At 45.1% G+C, this 23,220-nt stretch overlaps 1 protein-coding gene across 4 annotated transcripts in view; it reads left to right on the forward strand.

The window, feature by feature from the left end:
• FBXW2 (F-box and WD repeat domain containing 2) overlaps positions 1 to 16,488 on the forward strand; it is a 28,151-nt gene extending 11,663 nt beyond the window's left edge. For all 4 annotated transcript variants that reach the window (XM_072727506.1, XM_072727508.1, XM_072727509.1 and 1 more), the window contains 5 exons: positions 164 to 358; positions 2,603 to 2,736; positions 5,103 to 5,189; positions 5,972 to 6,141; positions 11,565 to 16,488. In XM_072727506.1, coding sequence (XP_072583607.1) covers positions 164 to 358; positions 2,603 to 2,736; positions 5,103 to 5,189; positions 5,972 to 6,141; positions 11,565 to 11,853 — 875 coding nt within the window. In that variant the 3' untranslated portion in view covers positions 11,854 to 16,488. The remainder of the gene's footprint in view (positions 1 to 163; positions 359 to 2,602; positions 2,737 to 5,102; positions 5,190 to 5,971; positions 6,142 to 11,564) is intronic.
• The last annotated feature ends 6,732 nt before the right edge of the window (positions 16,489 to 23,220 follow it).

Raw genomic sequence — 23,220 nt, forward strand, 5'->3', positions numbered from 1 at the left:
TCAGTCCCTGTGCTGTTAAACCTGTCCATGCTTTGTTTTTCTCAGCTATGAAGTGGGAATGAGGGGACCATGGAGTTCTCCTTGAAGAATACCATGGTTCAGGGATTGACTTTCCTTCTTTAGTGTTTGTTTTCTTACTAACCTCCCTGTTTTTCTCTTGAAGGGTCAGATGACTTGTCTGCAAAACTGTGGGATGTGAGCACAGGGCAGTGCGTGTATGGCATCCAGACCCACACTTGTGCAGCAGTGAAATTTGATGAGCAGAAGCTTGTGACAGGCTCCTTTGACAACACTGTGGCCTGCTGGGAATGGAGTTCCGGAGCCAGGACCCAGCACTTCCGGGGGCACACAGGGGCGGGTGGGTTGCCCTTCTTCAAGGGTTTCTGCATTTATTTTAATCGCATTCTTTAAAACCAGGAGCCAAGAATGTGACTCCTTTTTTGTATTCTTGTTTTTTAACTTAACCTGCCTTTCCCTCTTTTTTCTTTTTTCTTTTTCTTTTTTAAATAAATATTTTACTTATTCTTGAGAGACACACAGAGAGAGAGAGAGAGAGAGGCAGAGACACAGGCAGAGGGAGAGGCAGGCTCCATGCAGGGAGCCTGATGAGGGACTCCATCCCAGGTCCCCGGGATCACGCCCTGGGCCGAAGGCGGCACTAAACTGCTGAGCCACCTGGGCTGCCCTCCCTCTTTTTTCTTAGTCACAGCAGTTCATCCCTTTATTTAAGGTACTCCTATTTGGAATTTTTTCCTGAATTTCACTTTCCCTTGGAGCATTTCAAAACTCTTCTGTACACCCTTATGCTGGGAGGGGGCAGTTCTCCTTACCTGTTTCATTTATGCCCTGTTGAAGAGTCAGTCCATTTTGCTTTTGCCAGATTCCATACCTCCAAATTCAGCAAGTCCTTCACTTGTAAACGCAGTCTACTTTGTTTGTAGAATCAGGGCTGAAAATCCTTTGGAGTGACAGGAGTGCTCAGATTGTGTGATCTACACATATTAGATTGAATTGGAGCTTGGTTGACAATTGATTAAACCAGTGCCTAGAGATAAAGGGAATAGATACTTGAATATTTCCTAATAATTTTCTGCTATGCAGAATATTTGAATATAGCCTTGTGACCTGAGCTGCTACCTCTGCTGCATTATATTTTGGTGCCTTGTACAGAAATCACATTGAGCCTCTTGTGCAGCAGGTCCCTTCTTCCTTTTCCCTATTTACTCACTGCCTCAGCCCCAGAGGGTCACAGTCTGTGATCTTAAGCATCACGTTTTATGAGCCATCTTGGATTCCCCTCTACTATAGGTTTCCCGATAACCTGTATTTTGTCATAACACTCATTGTACAAATAAATGTGATAACCACACTGGCTGTATGCATGCCAGGAGGACAGGGATCCTGCCTGTCTTGTTCACCCTTAGGTCCTGAGTTCCTTGTATTGTGTCTGGTCCTCAGTAATACTGTGAAGTGAACCTAGATGTTTTACTGCTGAAAACCATTTTTCCCCCATTTTGTTTGTCATCTTACACATTTTTCCTCAGTATATTTGTTACCACTTATTTGTTATAGACATTAATATTGGAAAGTATATGATTTAGCATGGTACTTACATATCGAGTGTACTGTTCCATGTCAAGATGTACTTGGACTTCTAGGTGATTTTATACCTGACCAACTTCAAGAGCTCTGCTCTAAAAAGTTTTCCTCCTGCTGTTCCCTGGACATTGCTATGGCTTTTCCTAATTCCGTGCCTTTGCTGTTCCCTCTACCTGCAATATGCTCTTTCTTTTCTTGATAAACTCTACTCATCCTTCAGGGCCCATCTCCAATATCGCATCTTCCCTGAAGTCCTCCCTGATACCCCTGGGCAGAGTTAGTCATTCTCCTTGGTGTTTCCCTAGCAAGAGGTAAACATTTAATTTTTTTGGACTCCTCCTTCTCCCTTCACTTAGACTGAGTTCCTTAAGGAAAAGCCCAGTGTCTTCATCCCTGGGTCCCCAGTGTTCCTTTAGAGTTTGGCAACATCTAAAAACAAATGTTTGAGCACTTGCTGTGCTCAGGTACTGTTAAGTGCTAGAGGTACACCCGTGAAGACATTCAGATAGTTGGAGAGAATGGCTTAGTCTGACCTTTGAGATACTTGTGTGAGTTGTTTTTCTCTTACCCTGGCTTTTTTTGATTATGGGTAGTATTCTTGACATTTTGTCTCATTGTGATAAAACAGTGCAAATCTGAGTAGGGCCACCCATGTTATGTTTTCCCTGCATGAGCTGGATTAGTTTTGTGTAGTGTCAGGCAGGCAGGCCTGAGTGGAAATGCCATGATCTCCAGCACTAGTTTTACCTCTCACTTTGAAGCTAGCACAAGTACAAGAGATGATATTATTCTAGGGATGTTCCATACTTATAATAATAACAAGAATTTTGAAATGGATATATATTTTTTATCATAAAATTTTTAGCTGAGTAGCACCACTCTTACAGTATACCTTTGAGAAATTATACAGTTGGTCAGTTAGGGAGAATGCACGTGATTGAACTCTATTATACAAGACCCTCACAGGAGCATGTTTTAACTTTGTGTATGTTGTATATACTAGTGTTTAGCGTTGACTACAATGATGAACTGGATATCTTGGTGAGTGGCTCTGCAGACTTCACTGTGAAAGTATGGGCTTTATCTGCTGGGACGTGCCTGAACACACTCACCGGGCACACGGAATGGGTCACCAAGGTAGGAAGACCTCCAGAAGAAATCTTGACATCAGGCTTTGTAGGGGTGAGGGAACTGGGGGTTGGGTGGACGATGCTAGGTGCTGCCTTGTAAGTAGTAGGGGAGCCGTAAGATGCAACAGGTGTACCCACAGTGCCTGATGGCCTAAAAGACACTTGGTAAAGAGTTAACAATGAATGACTTACGGATGTGGAAAGATGTCCACAATATATTCGGTGGGTAGAGGGAGCAAATAAAGCAAGTCATAGACAAAAAACTGCATTGTGGAGTATAATAGCAGTTTCTGAATAAATGTGTTTATGTACCAAAATGGTAAAGTTGGTTATTACTTATGAAATTGTAGGTGCATTTTCCCCTTTAGAATAAGCATATTTCTTTTTTTAATCAGGAAAGCAATTTTTATCTTGAAAAAAATGATAATTGCAAGAAATGAGACAAAGGAAAACGTATGGGATCTGTAAAAGAATATTATGGTGTTTTGTCATTTTTCAACAAAAAGTGGCTCTGAGACCTGAATGTGATAGTACTTACGGGAGTGTCCGGCAGAAACCCTTTTCTTTTCCTCTCTGTGCGTGCGGGGTGGAAGATACAGCCGTGAGCAGAACAGACCCAGGCTTGACCCAGATGTTAGCTCTGTGGGAGAAATAGATATTAAACAGTAATTTCACAAGTAAACGTACAAGTACAAATGATGGTAGGTGCTCTGAAGGCAAAGTGCAGTGTTCTGTGAGAAAGTCTAGACGGTGTCTGATTCTTTCAGGGAGAGCTGCTTGAGAAGAGACAGAACAGGAAGAAGAAACTGGAGCTAGCTGGGTAAAGAGCAGTGGAGTGTTTCAGAGTGCGCAGTATGTGCCCAGGCCCTAGGGCGGGAGAGATCCTAGGACATTTGATGGCCTCGAGGCCAGTGGAGCTGCGCTGTGGTTGGCAGTGTGAGGCAGGTGGCCATATGTAGCCCTTCCTTGGCCGTGTTAAGGATTTTGGAGGTCGTATGTGTAGTGGGAAGCAGTTGAGTGTTCTGAGCAAGGAGCTGTGTGATTTATATTTTTAAAAAACGGCTGGAAAATGGATTGGAGCTGGGCACAAATGGACCTAGGGAGGCCAGGTAGGCTTTTGCAGTAATCTAAGCAAAAGATACCTGTGGCTTGGACCCAGGTGGCAGTGAGGAAAGAGCAGAGCATGCCTGAAGGATATCTCTTTAAGGGAAAGCCACCTGAAGTTACCAACTCCTGGGGAACAAAGGAGGAGGAATCAGGTTTTAGGTCAGGTAGGTGAATATGCTTTTCTGGAATAGGCAGACCTACAAAGACAGCAGTTTGTGAGAAGAACAAGAACACTGAACTGTACGCTTGAAAGGGTTGAATAGTGCATTTTATGTCAGGTATGTTTTACCACAGCTCTGTAGGGGTCACATTTGAATATTTAAATGGAAAAGTTACATAAGAAAATCTGACGTGTTAAAAACATTGGACTTGTGGCCAGGACACCGACTGTGATGTCTTAGACGAGTCCTCTCTTCAGGGCCTGAGTTGCATCTGTTAAATGTTCCTGTGAATTCTGAATGAGATGATGGGACAGGAGCCAGCGGCGTACCTACGTGTCGTAGGTCTGTCAGTTTCAGTTGAATCTGCAACCCAGACTAAGAAGTGAGCCTGGCCTCCCTCTCACTTTGTGCAGACTTACTACAAAAATAACTAGTCCCTAAATGTTTATAGACTATCCCAAGTGCTTTTATTTATTACATCATCATCATCATCATAAGGTTGCAGAGTCAATATTTGGCAGATTCTTGTCCCAAGTCCAGTGTTTTTTCCTTTATAATGAACATGCTCAGGAAAGCAGATCGTTGTATCTGCGTCTGGGTCTACGGGCTGTTTTCTTTCCTGTCCCTCACATTTTCTATAAAGTCATGTTTTACAGTTTTTAAAATCATTCCTAATGTTTGCTTTCAAACAAAAGTGGAAATTAAATGCTACCAACATGAGACAGATCCTGCTGACAATATAGAGACTCTGGTTGTACTACCTAGAGGCTAATGTCATAGAGTTACAGCTTAAGTCTTCTAGCATACCATCTCACTTCAGGCTCTTCTTCATATTTTAATTTAAAAAAGCAATATAGAAATAGCTTTTTTTTTTTAAGGCTTTATTCATTTATTTATGAGAGACACAGAGAGGCAGAGACACAGGCAAAGGGAGAAGCAGACTTCCTGTAGGCAACCCAATGCAGGACTCGATCCCAGGACCCTGGGGTCATGACATGAGCCAAAGACAGATGCCCCACCACTGAGCTCCCCAGGTGCCCTAGAAATAGTTTCAAAAGGATCTTTCTATAATATGGATTTTAACATGGATTGCTTATATTTCTAGGTGGTTTTGCAAAAGTGTAAAGTCAAGTCCCTTTTGCACAGCCCTGGAGACTACATACTCTTAAGTGCAGACAAATATGAGATCAAGGTGAGGTTTTCTTCTCCATTACTTTGCCTCATCAAAGAAAAACTGGCAAATACAAGAAAATTAAAATGGTGTTACACAGGGGGAATATTTCAAGGGAAGCAAGAATGCCCATAGTATAAGCCATCTTAAACTCCTTGGGAAGAGAATTATTCGTTATTTCTACATACGAGTCAGTTTCTAGCCCTGATTTGTAAATGAAAGAAAGATCCACAAAAATGTATCTTAAGACCTGTATCTCATACCCTATCTATCTATTTAGATTTTATTTATCTATTCATGAGAGATACAGAGAGAGAGAGAAACAGAGACACGGGCAGAGGGAGAAGCAGGCTTCACACCGGGAGCCCGATGTAGGACTTGATCCCGGGACCCCAGGATCACGCCGTGGGCCGAAGGCAGGTGCCAAACCGCTGAGCCACCCAGGGATCCCCTCATACCCTCTTTGGTTCTTAGATCTAAACTATGAAAACATATTTACTTGTATAATAAGCCAATTTGCAAAAACTTTACAGAGCACTCATATACTTTCCGATTGCATTTTTTAAACCGTTCCATGTAGCCATCTTCATTGTGGGAACTGAGGTTCAGAGAGGTTACATATTTTACCCGAGATCATGTAGTGTTAGAGCTTGAACCCATGCCTGTCAACTATAAAACCTGTGGTCTTTCTGATTTACTTCACTTTATATCTGGCTCTGACAAACATAAGCCACATTGTTTAAGGACCAGCTTTTCTATGGTGATAAGATTTGTCATCATCTCTGATTTTCTTTTATCTGTAGATTTGGCCAATTGGGAGAGAAATCAACTGCAAGTGTTTAAAGACATTGTCAGTCTCTGAGGATAGGAGTATCTGCCTGCAGCCAAGGCTTCATTTTGATGGCAAGTACATCGTCTGTAGTTCGGCACTGGGTCTCTACCAGTGGGACTTTGCCAGTTATGATATTCTCAGGTAATGTTTCCTTGAGCCTTCGCCTTTCACAGTTTGTTCCCGTTTATTTCTTTATTGCAGTTTAGTAGTAAAAGCAAGACTAAATATTTGGATAAACGAGTCAGTAGGTTATATCTAGGAAATATTTACTACATCAGTTATAAACAGTTAAAAGCTGAAAATCACACACAAAAATATTTGAGAAGCAATTATTAGAGTTTTATACTACAGCCTAGAAGATCTGAGTTCTAATCCCTCCCCCTTACTGTGTCACTTCCTCTTTCAGAATTGAACATGCTGGGCAACCCCCTTTGGTCCCCTACCTCTTTGGGAGCTTTTTACTATCTCAATAAACTTTGCTGCCCCCTCCCCCAAAAAATTAAACATGCTTTTTAGGGAAATGAGGAGCTTGGATGAAGAGATCTTTCAGACTTATAAGTCTGTTTCTTAGTTTGTCTCTCTTTCTCTTGGTTTTTTTTTCCCTCTTTGTTCATTTGTTTCTTAAATTCCACATGAGTGAAATCACATATCTCTGACTTATTTCACCTAGCATTATACTCCTAACTCCATCCGTGCTGTTATGAACGACAAGATTTTTTTTTATGGCTGAGTAATATTCCATATATATTCCATATATATGCATATACACACACACTCCCCCCACATCTTTGTCCATTCATCTATTGATGAACACTCAGGCTGCTTCCATATGGTGACTATTGTTAATAATGCTGCAGTAGCATTGGTGTGCATATCCCTTTGAATTAGTGTTTTGTATTCTTTTGGTAAATACCTAGTAGTGCAGTTACTGGATTATAGGGTAGTTCTCTTTTTAACTTTTTGAGGAATCTCCATACTGTTTTCTACAGTAGCTGCACCAGTTTGCATTCCCACTGACGGTGCAAGAGGGTTCCTTTTTCTCCATGTCCATGCCAACACTTGTTATTTCTTACGTTTTGATTTTAGCCATTTTGACAGGTATGAGGTGATATCTCATGGTGTGGTGTTTGTTTCAGATTTTATTTATTTATTTGAGAGAGAGAGCATGAGCAGAGAGAGGGACAAGGGAGAAGCAGACTCCCTGCTGAGTGGGGAGTCCTGTGCAGGGCTTGATTGCAGGACCCCAAGATAAGACCTGAGCCGAAGGCAGATGCTTAACCAACTTAGCCACCCAGGGGCCTCTCATCAGTTTTGATTTGCATTTCCCTGACGATGAGTGATGATGTACATCTTTTCATATGTCCATTGGCCATCTATGTGTCTAGTTCTGATATTTTGACTTCTGCTTCCTGGTAGTAAATTCTGCATTGAGAGATCAAGTGGCTTTCTATTGACTAGTAGAAAGAGGGGTTTAGAAAAAAAACACAACTTGCAGGGTTTCTCTAAAGAAAATAAGAGGTCCATGGCCAAATAATTTTGTGATTCATTGCATACCTTAGACCTTCTTGGAGACTGATGGTATCTGTAAGCATGTTGGAGGCTGATGGAAGCCAGGGCTATATGGTTGACTAAGAGAACTTACTTTGGTGGGGTACTTGGGTGGCTCAGTTGGTTCAGCATCCAACTCTTGATTTTGGCTCAAGTCATGATCTCAGGGTTGTGAGATTGAGTCCTGTGTTGGGTTCCGCCTTGTGCGTGGGGCCTGTTTGGGATTTCCTCTCTCCCTTTGCCTCTGTCTCTCCACACCACCCCTACACACTGCCCCAGGCATGCACACTCTCTTGCTCTCTTTCTGTCTTTAAAAAAAAAAAAAAAGATAGAACTGGGGATCCCTGGGTGGCTCAGTGGTTTAGCGCCTGCCTTTGGCCCAGGGCGTGATCCTGGAGTCCCGGGATGGAGTCCCACGTCGGGCTCCCAGCATGGAGCCTGCTTCTCCCTCCTGTGTCTCTGCCTCTCTCTCTCTCTCTCTCTCTCTCTCTCTCATAAATAAATAAATCTTTAAAAAAAAAAAAAAAAAGATAGAACTTACTTTGGTGATAATCCTTGGCTACCAAGGATAATCCAGCGCTACCTCCTATGAGTTGGATGATTTTATGTAAGTTTCTTAGCTTTTCTGTGCCTTAGTTTCCTGACCTGGAAAGTGAAGATCAAATGAAGTACCTGTAATGAGGTCCAAGCACAGGACCCGGCAGATCTTATTACTAACAGCTCTCAGAAGCCCTACATAAAGAAGCCTGTTTGAATTTGTTTAACTTTCTGTACCTCACACTCATTGTACAGAAAGCCTTCTTTTTTTCTTTTCTTTTTTTTTTTTTTTTTTTTGGAGGAACACCTATTACCAGCTCACAGGATTAGTGTTCTGCGGCATGGTTCAGGACAGGAAATGCTGGCTTGGAGTAGTACAGAAAATTGAACGTTCTTGCCATTGTTTTTATGCATGACTATTAGAGGTCAGCTTGAAGAGCACCTGTCATACTAGCCAGCAGGACTTGGGTGGGCCCTGTCTCTCTGGTCATACAGTAATAACCCTTTTTATGTCTTCCTGTAATCGGACCTACAATTCTAACCAGTTAGGTTTCAAAATTGTCAGAATCATTTCTAGAAATGATTGATAATTATGCTTTGAGGAAAAAGGACTGGAATAGATCCCAGAAAACATTAGACTAAGCTTTTCATTTTATAGATGGAGAAACTGAAGCCAAGAGCAGGTATGGGCCTCACCCAGCATCCCGTAGCTCACCCTAGTCCGTCCATCCATCCATCCATCCATCCATCCTGGCATCATCCAGCAGGCCTATGCTTAAGGTACCAGCAAACCAGAGAGAAGGAACTTTTGAAAGAACTTGATACTTTGTAAAAATTCCAAGTAGTCACATGGGAAAATCAGACCTTTTACAATTCAGTATTGTGTCTGTTTTTAATTAAGACTTGGATGGGAGGGATGCAGAAGTAGGGTGGAATAGAGGTATCATCATCTTTTTAATACTTTGAGTTTCCAAAAGTTTTAATGTGATGCTGCATCTACCTGTCTCATGTATTTTTCTTACCCTGAGTGGTGTATAGGGAGTCCAGAAGTCCAGATGAAAGTTGTGTTAATTTTTGGGATTCAGATACACTAGCTTTGAGCAATAAACCTACATGATTGTTTTCTGTTAGGAAGTGTTAGGTTCAGATTTCTCTTGGAAAGGGGGCTGTTTTATCTTTCCTCCTCCCCATCTCCCGCAGCACAAAAGCCTCTTTTGAAATCTTAGTGCAACTCCTTTGGCCTCTGTTGCTAAGATCAGATAGGTCTACTTATGCTTTGAAGCTAACTAAAAAGAAGCAAAGCACAGATGGTAGCACGTTGCTCAATAAATCTAAGGTATGATGCAATCTCTTGAGCTGAGTTATCTTCGTACAGCAAGCAAGCAAGGTTATTTAGGTTCAAGGGCCCAGACTGCACAGCAGGGATGTCTGTTTACAGTTTTAAAGTAATCAAAGTTAAAGAGGCGGCCAGCCTGTCAAGACTTGTATTCTCCTCCAAAACATATTTGTGCTTCAGTCTTTGGAGTCGACTCATCTTCACCAGGCTTTAGTCCTATTTCCAGCCACCCAGTTACCTAAGTTTCTGGTTATTTCCTGCTTGCATTGGTGATATGGGACTTACCGGACTTTCTTGTTGTTTTCCCAGTTTCCTTTGGATGTGCTTTGTAGGAGTTCTTATTTTCCCATGTTCATTGCTCCACTGCTGTATTTGTGAGCAGATAGTTATGGGGCATACCTGTGTTTTAGGCACTGGGATCTATGCTGGTAACCTGCAGAAATACCACACTGGTGGAAGTTACTAACCAGCAAGAGGCAAGACTGACGTTAAATAGCTAATTGCCTATAGTTGTTTTCATGGGTGGGTTAAAGGCCACACTGTGGAGCATTTGAAGACCCCACCTAGCAGTTGAGGAGTAAGGAAAAGCTTCCTTGAAGAAGAGATGTGGGCTAAGCCCTGAAGGAGGAGTATCTGCATTTACTAAATGCCAGCAGTGGGTGTGCAGTAAGGAGCAGTGGAGGCTGAGAAACCAGTCCGTTCAAAGGCCCTAAGACTGAAGGGTCCCAGTGCTGGAGATGTGAAGTACAGTAGAGAGCCCTCAGAGGGTTTAAAGTTAAATGAGGTGGTAATAGGATTAGACATGGGGGTGAGATTAGCTGATTGAAAGGGGCCAGGAGTAGGTGGGGGGAGACCAGTGCAGGCTCAAGATACTATCTTGGATCAGAGCCGTGGCAATTTGGATAATAGTAAAAAAAGTAGGAGAAAATTCAAGAGGTAAAATCAATAGATTGTGGTGATTGAATCTGCGGCTTGATTAAGGAGGAGAGTTGGATGGTTGCCATGTTTCCTAACGGTGAGCAGTTGGGTGAAAGAGCAAGCCAGGAAACAAGGAAGAGAAACAGGTTTGGCCAGCAAGTTCAGTTAAGGACGGGTTGAGTGTGGAACAGGTCTTCACGACTAAATCCTCTGCCTTCCAGTGTCAGGTGGAATCTGCCTTGCTGTAACTCTTTACCTCGGATTCCCCGCCCCCAGCTGATCTCCTTTACCTGTTCCTTATTTGTCCTGGTTACCAGGCCCTGCCCTTCCTGGTTGACCCCTTGGACACACAGTAATTGGTAGTGTCCTTGTTGAAATGTGGGTTTATTGACCTCTCACGGGGCCCAGACATACTGTCACGGAGCAGAATTGGTTTATCCTTCTCTTGTAGCTCTTTTCCTAGTGCCTCCAAAAAGGACATCAACTGTTCTTGCCTCATTAAGTGTGCAGACAACAGACTGTTTTTTTTGTTTTTGTTTTTTATCTATGCTGTTTGGCTGGATCTCTCCCATTCTGTGCTTTTGTCATCAGCCTTTGGGGAAGGTGAAGGCTATCCTCCCACGCCCCCAGTTTTCTCTCACAACTTCTGACACATTTATTATTGTTTCTGGGTTATTTCTCATCCTTCAGCCTCTACTGTTTTTAGAGTTTGCTACCTGCTGAATAGAATAGCACGTAAGTCACTTGGTTTCTAGTCTTCATTCTGGGCTTTAGGAGGCTCCCCTAGACCAGCATTTTAGGATTTGATGATTTTTACCTAGTAGTAAAGTGATTGCATCCCAGTTCTTACAGGTAACTGACCAGTCGTGAATCCTTAGCCAAAGTACGTATCCCAGCAAGGCTTCAGTTTTCATATTTTGGAAATGAGATATTACATGAGATAATCTGTAAGATCCTTTTCAGCCTGGGTGGGCATTTTGTGCTTTCATAAATGTCCATCATATGCTGCCTTTCTCCTTACGTGCCTGTGTTACTATGTCATTGTGAAGGGTTCCTTCCCCTCCCCTTAAGGAAGTACAGCTTTTTGTCTGTTTTCATTTTATTGAAAACTTTCATTTTCTTGGATTTTGTATTGGTTTTTATATGTCTCCAGAAAAGATTGCGGTGGCAGAATCAGAAGTAAGATGGCCTTCTGGTTCATGTTTCGAAACTCTCGTCTTTGTAGGGTCATCAAGACTCCCGAGATAGCAAACTTGGCCTTGCTTGGCTTTGGAGATATCTTTGCCCTGCTGTTTGACAACCGCTACCTGTACATCATGGACTTGCGGACCGAGAGCCTGATTAGCCGCTGGCCCCTGCCAGAGTACCGGAAATCAAAGAGAGGCTCGAGCTTCCTGGCGGGCGAAGCGTCCTGGCTCAATGGACTGGATGGGCACAATGACACGGGCCTGGTCTTCGCCACCAGCATGCCCGACCACAGTATTCATCTGGTGTTGTGGAAGGAGCACGGCTGACGCCACGCGCTGGCCACCGCCGACTGTGGGTGCCGGGGCTGCGGGGTTTCAGTGTGACCTCTGGCAGCCGACTGCATGAACCAAAGCTCTCACCTAACGGTATCGTCGCGCAGTGCACAATCATTTATCTGTGTTTGCCAGGGGGCCAGGGCTCGGGGCGGGGGAGGGCTTGTTTTCTTGACACACAGCACAGCATGCTAACGGGGTACACCATTGACTTCATTTGTACTTAGTTACGTTGGTCAGTATAAGAGGATGCATTGAGGGTTCATCTTTCTTGAATATTGGTTTTCAGTAAAGAAAGTTAAATGGTTCATTAACCTGCTAATTGGTTGCCTATATATAAAAACACATCAGTCTATTATTAAAGCTTTTACCATCGCCTTTTTTCTTTTGAAGTTGAAGCAAAGGTGCTACGATGTTCCAGCAACTTCTCTCACATGGGGCTTAGCTTTTATAACAGTCAGTGTTACAAAGACCACTGAGTCCCGTGACATTCATAAACTCTCCACCAAATACCAGTTCTAAAGAAGGTCTGTCTTCCAGGACAAAGCAAGTTCTACAAATTGATTGTTCACAACACAGTCTAAACCCTAGTACTTGGCAGAGTCAAGGTTGGCCATGTCTGAGATATAAGGGATTTCTGTGGTTTTTGTTTCTGCACGGAGCGAGCTGGGCCTCGGTCCCTGCCGCCTGGGTGAGTGCACGAGGGGGATGTGATGTAGTAGAAAGAGCACAGAGCCTGAAGATTGAGGACCAGCTATGTTACCCAGGGTCCCTGCAGCCTCGGTTTATCACTTCCCTGGGCCCCTTTTTCCCTGTCTGTGTAGTCAGGTGTTAAGCTAAGTGTTTTCTAAACTTTGGGTCCTGCGTCTGCTGACATGTGGGCAAAAGTTGATAATTCAATTTTGTCCCAATTCATTATTTCTTTTGAGTTGAAGAAAATATTGAAATGAAATCATTGGTACAAAGTTAGTATCCTTAAGCAAACCAGATATATGAAAAGGATAGATAAAGAGGGAATGTAGAAAATAGAACAGATTCCACCTAGAAAAATGTTAGCCGAGTGGATGAAATGCTAAGGGGAATCATGGTTCTTTAGGCAGAATGGGCGGTCTTACAAAGAGAGACACCTGAACTTGATTTTTCTTGCTCCTTTGCCTCTAGCCTGATGTGTGGCTTCAGGCAGATTAACTTTCTATCCCTGGACCCTCATTTTCTCCATATTAAAATGGAGGAATTGCCCTAGATTAGGGTTCACAAGCTCAGATGCCCAAGGCAGCCATGCACATGACATAAATGATTGAAGCGTGTTGGACAGGGTTGTGCTGAATCATGAAAGGCCTATCTAATGGGGCAGTTACTCAGCTCTGAGTGTTAGGTAGAGGTGAGCCCAGTGGTGGCAGGTCTTAGGATTTTTTCAGGAGGAAGTGGAAATCAGATTTTTGCTTGAAATCTCCTGATTTTTAAAATGTTGACAGCTACTTGAAGATAGTTTAAAATACAGTGAGCTAAACAAAGTTTGTCTATGAGCTGCCAGTTTGTATCCTCCACCCTCTCATTCTTGTGAAGTTATGTATTTCTGAGATCGGCAATGGGAATATTTGAACATTAATTGTCACAAACATTAGGGAGAGACTAGAGGGAGCTAGCCCCAGGACACTTCAGCTATTTACAGGAAATGAGGGGGCATATTTCATCTGCACACAACAGAAAAGTAGTTGAAGATGAACACACAAACTGGAACCCAGTTGTAGCCTCTGCCTGGGAGTATGAGTGACTCATTCTCGCTGGTGTGAATATAAAGCATACCCACTTCGCAGGTGGGCAGAGGGCTTGCTGGCAGAGCTGAGGAGGAAGCCAACCCCGGTGGGGACTCAGCTGTCCAGAATCCACAGGAGCACCAAGCCTGACGGGGGACCTCTGAATGCCATGAAGTTAATACTCTAGGGGATCGGTGGTCAGTTTTCAGGACGGGTGTAGGGGACTCCTAGGGGATTAGGCAAGAGTACTGTCTTCTCCGTCCCCAGTCCATCTCATGCAAGTTGTGTGCGTGAGCTCCGCTCGGTCTTCCAAGAAATGGAACCAGAACTGCAGCTGGAGTCTGTTTTGCAGGAGCTTCAGGAGACATGGGCAGTGATGAAGGCGGATGCCTCCTCCTCTTCCTCCGACCTGAACAGATACCTGAGGTCACTGATCTGATGACCATCCCTACTCCCACCTCACTTCCAGATACATCCAGCAGTTTTCACAGGGAAAGTCATTATAGTTTGTGGAAACTTTGAAAATGACAAACCTGGAACTTGTATGGCACGTCCTATTTCAGTTTTCACTGGGTACCGAAGTTACCTCCGGGTGGTGGCTTCCTGCAGCCGATTTGACAGCAGTGAGGCAGTGGTTGCAGTGAGTCTTCCTCACAGAGGCCTTCGTTTCGCCCGGGCATTTTATTTAATTGCTTTATAGATGCTGAGTTTATTCATACAAGTGCCAGCTTTTTAAAAAATGAAATGCTAACACATCCTTAAAAAAATGAAGTGGAGGGTCAGTGAGAGAAGTGGTTAGGGGATAGCTAAGCTGAGTGATGTAGTCCCCTTCCATGCTCAGGGGCCATGCCCGCTGACTTCTGCTTCTTTAGCTCAGACAGGAGGAAATTGCCTTTCCTCCCCCCCCCCCCCTTTTTTTTTTTGGTGAACATTCTCATTCCCAAAAAATTCATAAAGTCATGAGCAGATAACTCCTATCTTTTTTTTTTCTTTTCTTTTCTTTTCTTTTCTTTTTTAATGGGCATTGGATTTCTTGAGTGAGGATATGTGGTGGAGGTGAAGCGCTGGCTCCTCTCTGCTTAGGCTCGTAAGGGGCACAGAAACAACTTCAGGCTCCAGGGTGAGGATGGGGGTCTGGGAAAGCTGAATGGTGGGAGGTTGTAACATTCCAAAGGGAGCTAATTTCCTCCAGCCCCATTACTTGAAGTAGTAAGTCAAATTTGTCAAAACTGGTCCTAAACTGACCTTTAGACCAATCGGAGAGATAGGAAGAAAGACTTTAAGGGTTGAGGCTAGACTGAAAAGTTCCACAGGAAACGTACCCAGGTTTGGATAGCTTCTCATTAGTGGAAAGTAGGGGAATATTGCTATTAAGTTTTAAGGATTGTACTTCATTTTTCATAGTTAAAAAAAAAAAAAGATCATTCTGGCCATTGCAGACACATAGTAAAGCATGAGTGAGGATTATGTAATCATTCTAGTGTGTGTTCTCAGGAGAGTGATTACTGCTCTGCATTTATAAAACATCTTAGGGAGAAAAATATTTTTGGAAACAGTATTATTTTAGACAAGAAGAAGTTGTTTGTTAGGTTAGGCATTTTGACGTAATAGAAGTAGCTAAGGATGGTGGAGCAGGGCTTTATTTACAACATTGCTTTGACCAAACCCAGCCAGCCCCCTGAAGCTGTGTGCCCTGGCTTCTTGGGAACCTAGAGGTGAATCTTCGCTATAACTACCAGTCTCTGGGCCTCCTCCACTGGGCCTCTTGCAGGCCGAGGTGGCCTGCAAGTGCCTTTCTCAGCAGGAAGTGTGCAGAATCAGATCATTGCTCTAGGGTGCAGGCCGTGGCAGGGCACATGGTCACCCTTGCCTTTAGGGACACAGTCTTTCAGGGTGGGGAAGTTCCTTAGGTCTGGCCCCTTGACACAGACTTCCTACCTGGTTATGCTGGTGCTTGCTAAGGTATTTTTAAGACAGCCAAGACCGCCTTGAGAATTATGCAGTCCCCGGCTAGAGCATCTGATGGAAAGAGCAGTTAGCATTTTTTATAGAAATGCCCACTAGCCATCTTTGACATTGTCTCATCAGAGGTTCCTTTGTGACTACTCTAGGAAAGTGAGTGGTTTTTCCAGAATAAATCCTCCAGCCCTGGATAGTCTTTGCACCACTCCCTAATCACGCTCAGTGCTCATGCTCAGTGCCGATGAATGTTTGCTGTCAAGTTGTTTCAATGTGTTTCCCGTCTTCCCTATCGGGGAGCTGTAGTTGCTTAGTATCAGAGTCCTGAGGAGTGTAACCCCACTGGATTATTGCAGTTGAAAGAACCCAGCTACTACTATTCATGAATGTGCTCAGATAAAAATGTCTTTGCATATTTAAACCGGGAAAATTATTAATTCAGATGACTGATGCTCACATATTGTGTCCTTGTATTCACATTGTGAACAGACATTTTACTAATTTAGGTTTAGTACTCTTGATGGGAACGCTCAGGTTTGAAAAAGACTGGTCTCACCAACATCTGTGGCAGTGTGGTAAAAAAAAAATGTATAAACTCTTGTTTCACTAATTTGATGTATGTTGTGATCTAAGGAAAAGAGGTGAAGTCTCTATCTGAAGGGCCTGTGGGGTGGGGGGAGAAGGGATTGCTTAAGCAGATAGTGCAGCGAACGTGGGACAAGAAGTCTCTAAGACGAGAAGGTATTTTCATGCATCACGGAAGCATTCTTCTACCACGGGGGATTGTGCTAACTATAAATCATCGGTTTCTATACATTAAGGCAGGTTCTCTCAATTAGGCAACATTTGGTTAGTCAAGTCCAAGTTATTGTTTGTACTTGAAAGTAATAAAGCTGCATTTCCTTAAAAATAACTTTTGTAGTAACTTCTCACCTTCTTTCCCCAACAAATTCGGATGGATCTTTGCGAGAGCAATTGCGTTTTAGAATGTGTTTTTAGAAATGAAACTGCCTCTCGTGTCATCTGAAGTGGCTTGTGCGTGTACTGTTTTTGCATGTTCTAGATTGTAACCCCAACGTTGCAGCGGTTTTTGAATGAGATCCAAGAGGAAAATGGTACATTGAAAAGTCAAATGCAAGGAAGGAATTTGGGCGACCTTCATGAGTAGATTGGGCCGGGGGGGGGGGGGGGGGGGGAGTGTTGTACCATTAATGCAGCTTCCAGATCTTGGGATTGTCTTCCTCCCTCCGCTACTCAGCCCATCCCCTAGTTGGTTCATTCTTTTTAACTTGAAAGTGTAGGACTCCTTGTTCACCAAACGTGGTCCTGTGCCTTTGATCCCCAGCAGCACTGTCCTAGGGCAGAATGTCACTTCTGTTACACAGGAGTGAATCGAGGCTGGGTAAGTGGCTGATTGCTTGGAGCAGTAGTGAGTGGTGGGGAGGAAGCTGGGCCCAGAGTGTTAGCCTCCACAGACCCAGATCCTAGACTCCCCCCCCTTTCCCTCCCCCTCTGCCCTCGTGTGGGCCTCCAAAGCCGTTGGCACTCTGCGTCCGGGGCATCTCGCCAACCACTCCTTTGAGCACATGGCTTCCCTGTTGAAACCACCTCGCTGACTTTCTGTTACCAGCAGGGTGTGTCTAGCCCAGATTTATTAACCTATCCATAATTGAGTCCCAGTCATCCCTCCAAACGGTTCTTGCTCTTTTCCTGACTTTGCACTTTGGTCTTCTCCCATCCACCTGGAAAAGCCCCCGTGATCCTTTCTCCCGCTCCCAGAGCCAGCCTTTAGGATCCCACTGACCTCCCACTGTCTTCAGAGCCTCAGCTGGCCTCCCTCCCTGACTCAGCCTGACTCCGCCTTTTTGCCCAGGGTAGTGAGTTGGGCAATCTTGTTGGCAGTTCATCACGTTGTACCTTTTGCAGTTGGCAAGCCATTAACTTTCACCCTTGATCCATAACATTTTTCAAAATTCTGCCCAGCAACACTGTTTATAAGGTTGAATTATTACATAAGACTCAGTGCTTGGGAAGATATTTTTTAAATAAGCTCCGCGGATCATCTTAGGGGCTACATTAACTGGAAGAAACATAACTTTTGAGAGTATCAGTGCATGGAAGCAAAATGAAAGGCCAGTGACACACAGCCCTTGCTCTTAGACTGCCCTGTTGTGCCAGAGCCTATAAACATCTAAGTTGTTCTGAGAACACTTGGGCGGAATGTTTGATGATCATTCCGTGATTAGACATGGGTAGTCCTTGCCAGCGGGATGTTCCTGTCCTTTGCATTTGAACCACATGTTCTGCTCTCATTGTGGTAAAGATAATCTAACAGTAAGACATTTATGGAGAAAATACCCCAGAGCTCCTATATCATAATTTTTAATAGTCTCTTCTAATCCTTAGGCACATAAGTATAGATTTATATGATTACAAATCATTGCATTTTATTGTCAAAAATGTGCTTTAGGTATTTTCAGTTACCTTAGTACTTTGTAGTATTCTTTTATTATTATAATTTGATAACCCATTCCTGTTTTGGTTTATAATTAGGTAGCTTCCAGTTTTGCTTCTAGACAATGCTACAGAGAACTTCTCTGTACATATTTTCTTAGAACAAACTCCCGGTAGAAGACGCATCGGTAAAAGCAAAGAATTCTTTCTGAACATTTTTTGTCATGGGGAAGAGTGCATAAAGCACCCAGTTCATTGAACAGTTAGAGTGAACACCCGTCTAAGGACCGTCAAAATCAAGAAAGATCATTTCTGGCTCCCCAGAGACCTCCTCTGTGTCAAGGAAGGAACATTTCATGGCTTTTGCATCATATTTCTCCTACGGCCTTCCAAATGAGTTAAAGGGATTTATGTTGTCACCTCGCTCGATTAAATAACAATGTTTCACATCATCAGCCTTGAGTGTTTTTTTTTAATTAACTATGAGATACAGGGATCCCTGGGTGGCGCAGCGGTTTGGCGCCTGCCTTTGGCCCAGGGCGCGATCTTGGAGACCCGGGATCGAATCCCACGTCGGGCTCCTGGTGCATGGAGCCTGCTTCTCCCTCTGCCTGTGTCTCTGCCTCTCTCTCTCTCTGTGTGACTATCATAAATAAATAAAAATTAAAAAAAAAATTTAAAAAATGAGATACATTTATTATTATATATCCATCAGTGTGGCTTTTTAATACCACTTGAAAAATGCTTATCAGTTTTCCAGAGCTGCTTATTTGATACACATTACTGCAAAGCCATTAGAAATTACTGAGGTATTTGGTTAAAAAATAAACAATAAATCATACTGTCCATATGAATCAACTCTTGTTGGACAAAGAATTCAACAGTTTATCTGCTAATTCCTACGTTAACTGGAAAGCATCACAGAGGTATTGCCATAATTATATTTTATATTGATGTAACCTACGTAGTTTGTAGGATTTTATAAAGTCATTTTTGTAGCAATTAGTTTAATGGGAAGGTTGGTTACTTTAATTATGTTTACCAATTTAGTAGGTATAAGGGCATCTTAAGGTTGCTTTAATTGACATTTTTTGTCTTTTTTTTTTTTGACATTTTTTGTCTTTATATGAAGACAGGAAACATTTTTTTACGTGTGATTGTACATGAATTCTGTGCATCTTTCACACTTTTATTATACTTTCAAATATTTACTTGGGAAACATTTGAGATGAATTAAGGTCAGAAATAAAATTTCATTCATCTAGGCATAACTAACTTAGAAATAATAATTAAAGCCAAGGCATGTGTTGAAAGCAAACCTATCAGCAGTTACTGTGAACATCCCGGTGGCTAATGTGTTAGGCCACAGATAGACGTTCTCCCTTGAGGTAGGTCTGGTAAGACCGAGACCTGCTGAAGAGAGCTGATCGGCCGAGCTGGATATAAAGCAGAGCAGCAGTGTTCTTAATTTAATATTTTCCTAATGCAGGTGTATCACAAGTGATCGGTAGTATGTCGAGGAAAATATGGACAGTCCTGAACCAAGGTTTTCTTCCAGAATTAACCATGTTTAAGCCCAAGAGGCAACCGAGTGCAGACACTAGTGTTTTACTTTTGCTCCTGCAGAGCCCGGGAGGAGGTGGTCTGGTGCGCTTCTGTGTCTCGGGCCTTGGGTTCCGAGACGATTTTTCCTCCGAGAGTTTGAGGAGAGCGGACGTTCCTGAGTTCGGTGGTTCAGCAGACTTAGCCGTAAGGCGACTCGAGCTGTTCGCTCGTCAGGCTTTAAGGGCCCGCGCTCGGACTCCGAGGCAGGATCAGAGAAACCAACGTGAAGGCCGCGGGTCAGGAAGGAAATGGAGGCAGGAGCAGCAAACGGAGCCTTATTCTCCTCCCTCCTTCCCGCCGCCCCTACGAGACTGGAGCAGGACGTCTGTTACTCGCTGTGCTCCTAAGACGGCTGCAGAGTCAGCTGCCGCGGTGCCCGGGCCCCGGGTGAGTGCTGCGGCTTCGGGCCGGTCTGCAGGGACCCTGTCGCCCAAAGCTCCCAACCTGCGTCAGGATCACCTGGCACTTGTCGGGAATGCAGGTGACCGGGCCGCTCCCCAGCTCAGGCCCCTGGCGGTGACGGTGCGGCCCCTGGAGCTGGAGAAGCGCCGCCAGCGGCCTGTTCCGCCACCTACTGGGACTTGTGGGGCTGGCGTCTGGCGACGAGTCCGGATGCTCGTTCTAGTAAGAAGGGTTTTGCCCTGACGCCGCTCGGAGCTCGGAGCGTGCCCCAGTCCCCTTGTGCTGCGTGTCCTGTCAGGAACCAGCAGGCAGTCTGCGGACACCTGTCTTCGTTGTTTCAGGGATGCCTTTAATTTTGCGCCGAAATTGCTTTTATCACACACTGAAATAATGAAGAGCCATCAGGTAGCGCTAGAAGAAGAATACAGGGGGAAACGGCTAAAACGGTCTACAATGTTCTCCAAACTGTGTGGTTTAAACACGCCGAAAGGGTAAGAGTCGTTCTCTTTGGGGGATGAGATTATAGGTAAATATTTTCTATATGCTTTTTTGTTGTTGTTGTATTTTCTGAGTTTTCTACCATGAGTATGAATTGGTTTTAAGAATTATTTTTTGAATCCTTTTGGTTATGTGATACAGCTGCAAGCCTCATTGAGCTCAAATGCCTTCTCTCGGGAGACGTGTATGAGGTCCCCATCCCAGGCGTGGTGCTGGGGCCTGCGGATACAGAGCTGAAGTGTGTGTGGTCCCTGCTTCCTGGAGCTCACGGTTCCCGGGTGGCATCCACACAAAACCCCAGAGGTGTGACGAAGGGAACACACATCAGGGACAAGCTCTACTCAGGGGTCATAACCCCGGTTTCCCAGGGGAAGGAACTCTCCCTACAGGTCACAAGAGAATTCTAGATCCAGGTTCCCCGGGAGTTACCAGTTGTCAGCTGGTTCTGGGATACACGTACTGGGCTGGATTGTGTTAGTTCTGGGGGTCTCTGTAGGACCATGTAAGACGGTGCTAGAATTTGAAGACAAAATCATTAAAAATTGAAATTCAACACAAAAAGAGCAGGTGGTTGTTGGCGGAGGCATAGTTTTCAGTCTCTCCAAAACTACATGTAAAAACCACCCCTCGGTAGCAGAACCAAAAACCCAGAGGATACTTGAAACGGAAGCAGATCACAAATGAGCCCCAGAATCCAAGCGGGTGGGGCAAACCAAACACTTCCGCGAGATTAGCATTTTCATAGGAGGAAAAGGAACAGGCTAGTATATGGTGAGCCCAAGACAGGCAGCGGGGGATGACTGAAGAAGGGCGGCTGATCTGAAAACGTCAGCTGAGGCCGGGGGAAGGAGCAGTTTTGTCCTCCCCCAGCAGCGGGTTCGTGTGAGGGCCTGCGGGAAGGGCCCCTGAAAGGGCTGGAGCAGGGCAGCCCTGTGGGCTCGAGGCTGCCTGCTTTCTTCTAGGACAGGGCCCCACACTAAAAGCAGAATTGAGCAGCACAGGGACCAAAGAGACTGCGTTCCTCTGGGGTCTTTGTCGGCCATGTGGGAACGTGCAAGACGCTACCAGATTTGGAGACCAGGAAAGAAAGAGATGGCCAGGACCCAAGAGAGAATAAGGGCAGAGGCAGGAAGCACCAGAAGGCAAGCTCCGCACAAAAGCAACAGAAGAGGGGGCTCGGTGAAGGCTGAAAATCTTTCCTGAGCGTACCTTAATCCAAAAAGCCGGGACGGATCGTTTCACAATCGAATAAACCATAGAAAAGGATCAAGGCCAAATTCCACCTGAAGTCATGAACAGAAAAGGGACCCGGAGGAAGCAGAGTAACGTCCCGATAGACAATGGAGGCAACCGGGAGACAGAGACCAAAATGATAACAGATTATTTATTTATTTATTTATTTATTTATTTATTTATTTATTTTTAAATATTTCATTTATTAGAAACAGAGAGAGAGGCACAGACACAGGCAGAAGCAGGCTCCATGCAGGGAGCCCGATGTGGGACTTGATCCCGGGACTCCAGGATCATGCCCTGGGCTGAAAGCGGCGCTAAACCGCTGAGCCATCAGGGTCACCCTGATAACAGATTTAAAAACGAAAATACATCAAGCACGTGAAATAAGATGAGAGAGGGACGCCAGGGGGCTCAGCGATCGAGCGTCTGCCTTTGGCTCAGGCCAGGACCCCGGGTCCCGGGATCGCGTCCCACGTTGGGCTCCCCGCAGGGAGCCTGCTGCTCCCTCTGCCTGGGTCTGGCCTCTCTCTGGGTCTCTCACGAATAAATAAAATTCAAAAAAATAAGATGAGAGAATTGCGTGCATTGAAAATGAGAGGAAGATTTCAGAAAAGAATGAGAAATTCTTTGAGAAGTGGAGACTGGGGGCGCCCGGGGTGAGTAAAGTAGATGGAGCGTCTCGAGCTCCGCGCCCTGTGTCGCTGCGCCCGACCTTGGGCCTCGGCTGCAGAGTCCTTCACAGCGGCCTCGCCCCAGCGTGGGACCCGGCAACTGCGCCCCAGCTCAGCGCCCCAAGGCCCCCCAAACAAGGCACGCCCGCTGGGGTGACAGCGGCCGGAGCTGCCTGCTCACCGTCGCCGGCCGTGGGGGCAGCCCGAACGGGCGCCGGCAGACGGACAGATGGCCAGACGGGACGGACAGTCAGCGGAGCGTAGGTCGCCTGGACGTGAGGTCCTCCCGCGTGCCGTGGCTCGTGTGAACCTGGGAAGCACGCGCTGGGTGGTGCCCCTCGTGCCACAGGCGCAGGAAGTGGGGTGGAGGTCCTCGGGGGCTTGGGGTGAGCAGAAAGGGGGGTTCCTGTGCCACGGGGGGCTTTCTGCTTGGGTGACGAAGGATGTGGGAAACAGGTCGTGACGGCTGCACCAGTCCGTGGGTGTGATTAAGGCCTCCCAGCGCCCTGGAGCGGTTAGAGCGGCAGGTTTCCCCTCTGCCCAACCACAGGAGCCATAGTGCAAGACTGGGTCATTGCAAGTAAGGGCAAAACCGGCAGGAAAGGCATTTAATTCTTTTCTTAACTTTTTTTTTGTGAAGACAAGCTGCGTCATCGGGGCACTCGGGAGCACGGGAAGAGTCGACGTGCAAAGGCACGGACGCCGGCCGTGGCGCTCTGAAAAGCGATCCAGGAGAATGGGCCCGGGTGGGCGAGAGTCTTGGGAGGACGCTGCCCGGG

Source organism: Vulpes vulpes, chromosome 12 (genome assembly GCF_048418805.1).
Source record: "Vulpes vulpes isolate BD-2025 chromosome 12, VulVul3, whole genome shotgun sequence".
Lineage (NCBI taxonomy): Eukaryota > Metazoa > Chordata > Mammalia > Carnivora > Canidae > Vulpes > Vulpes vulpes.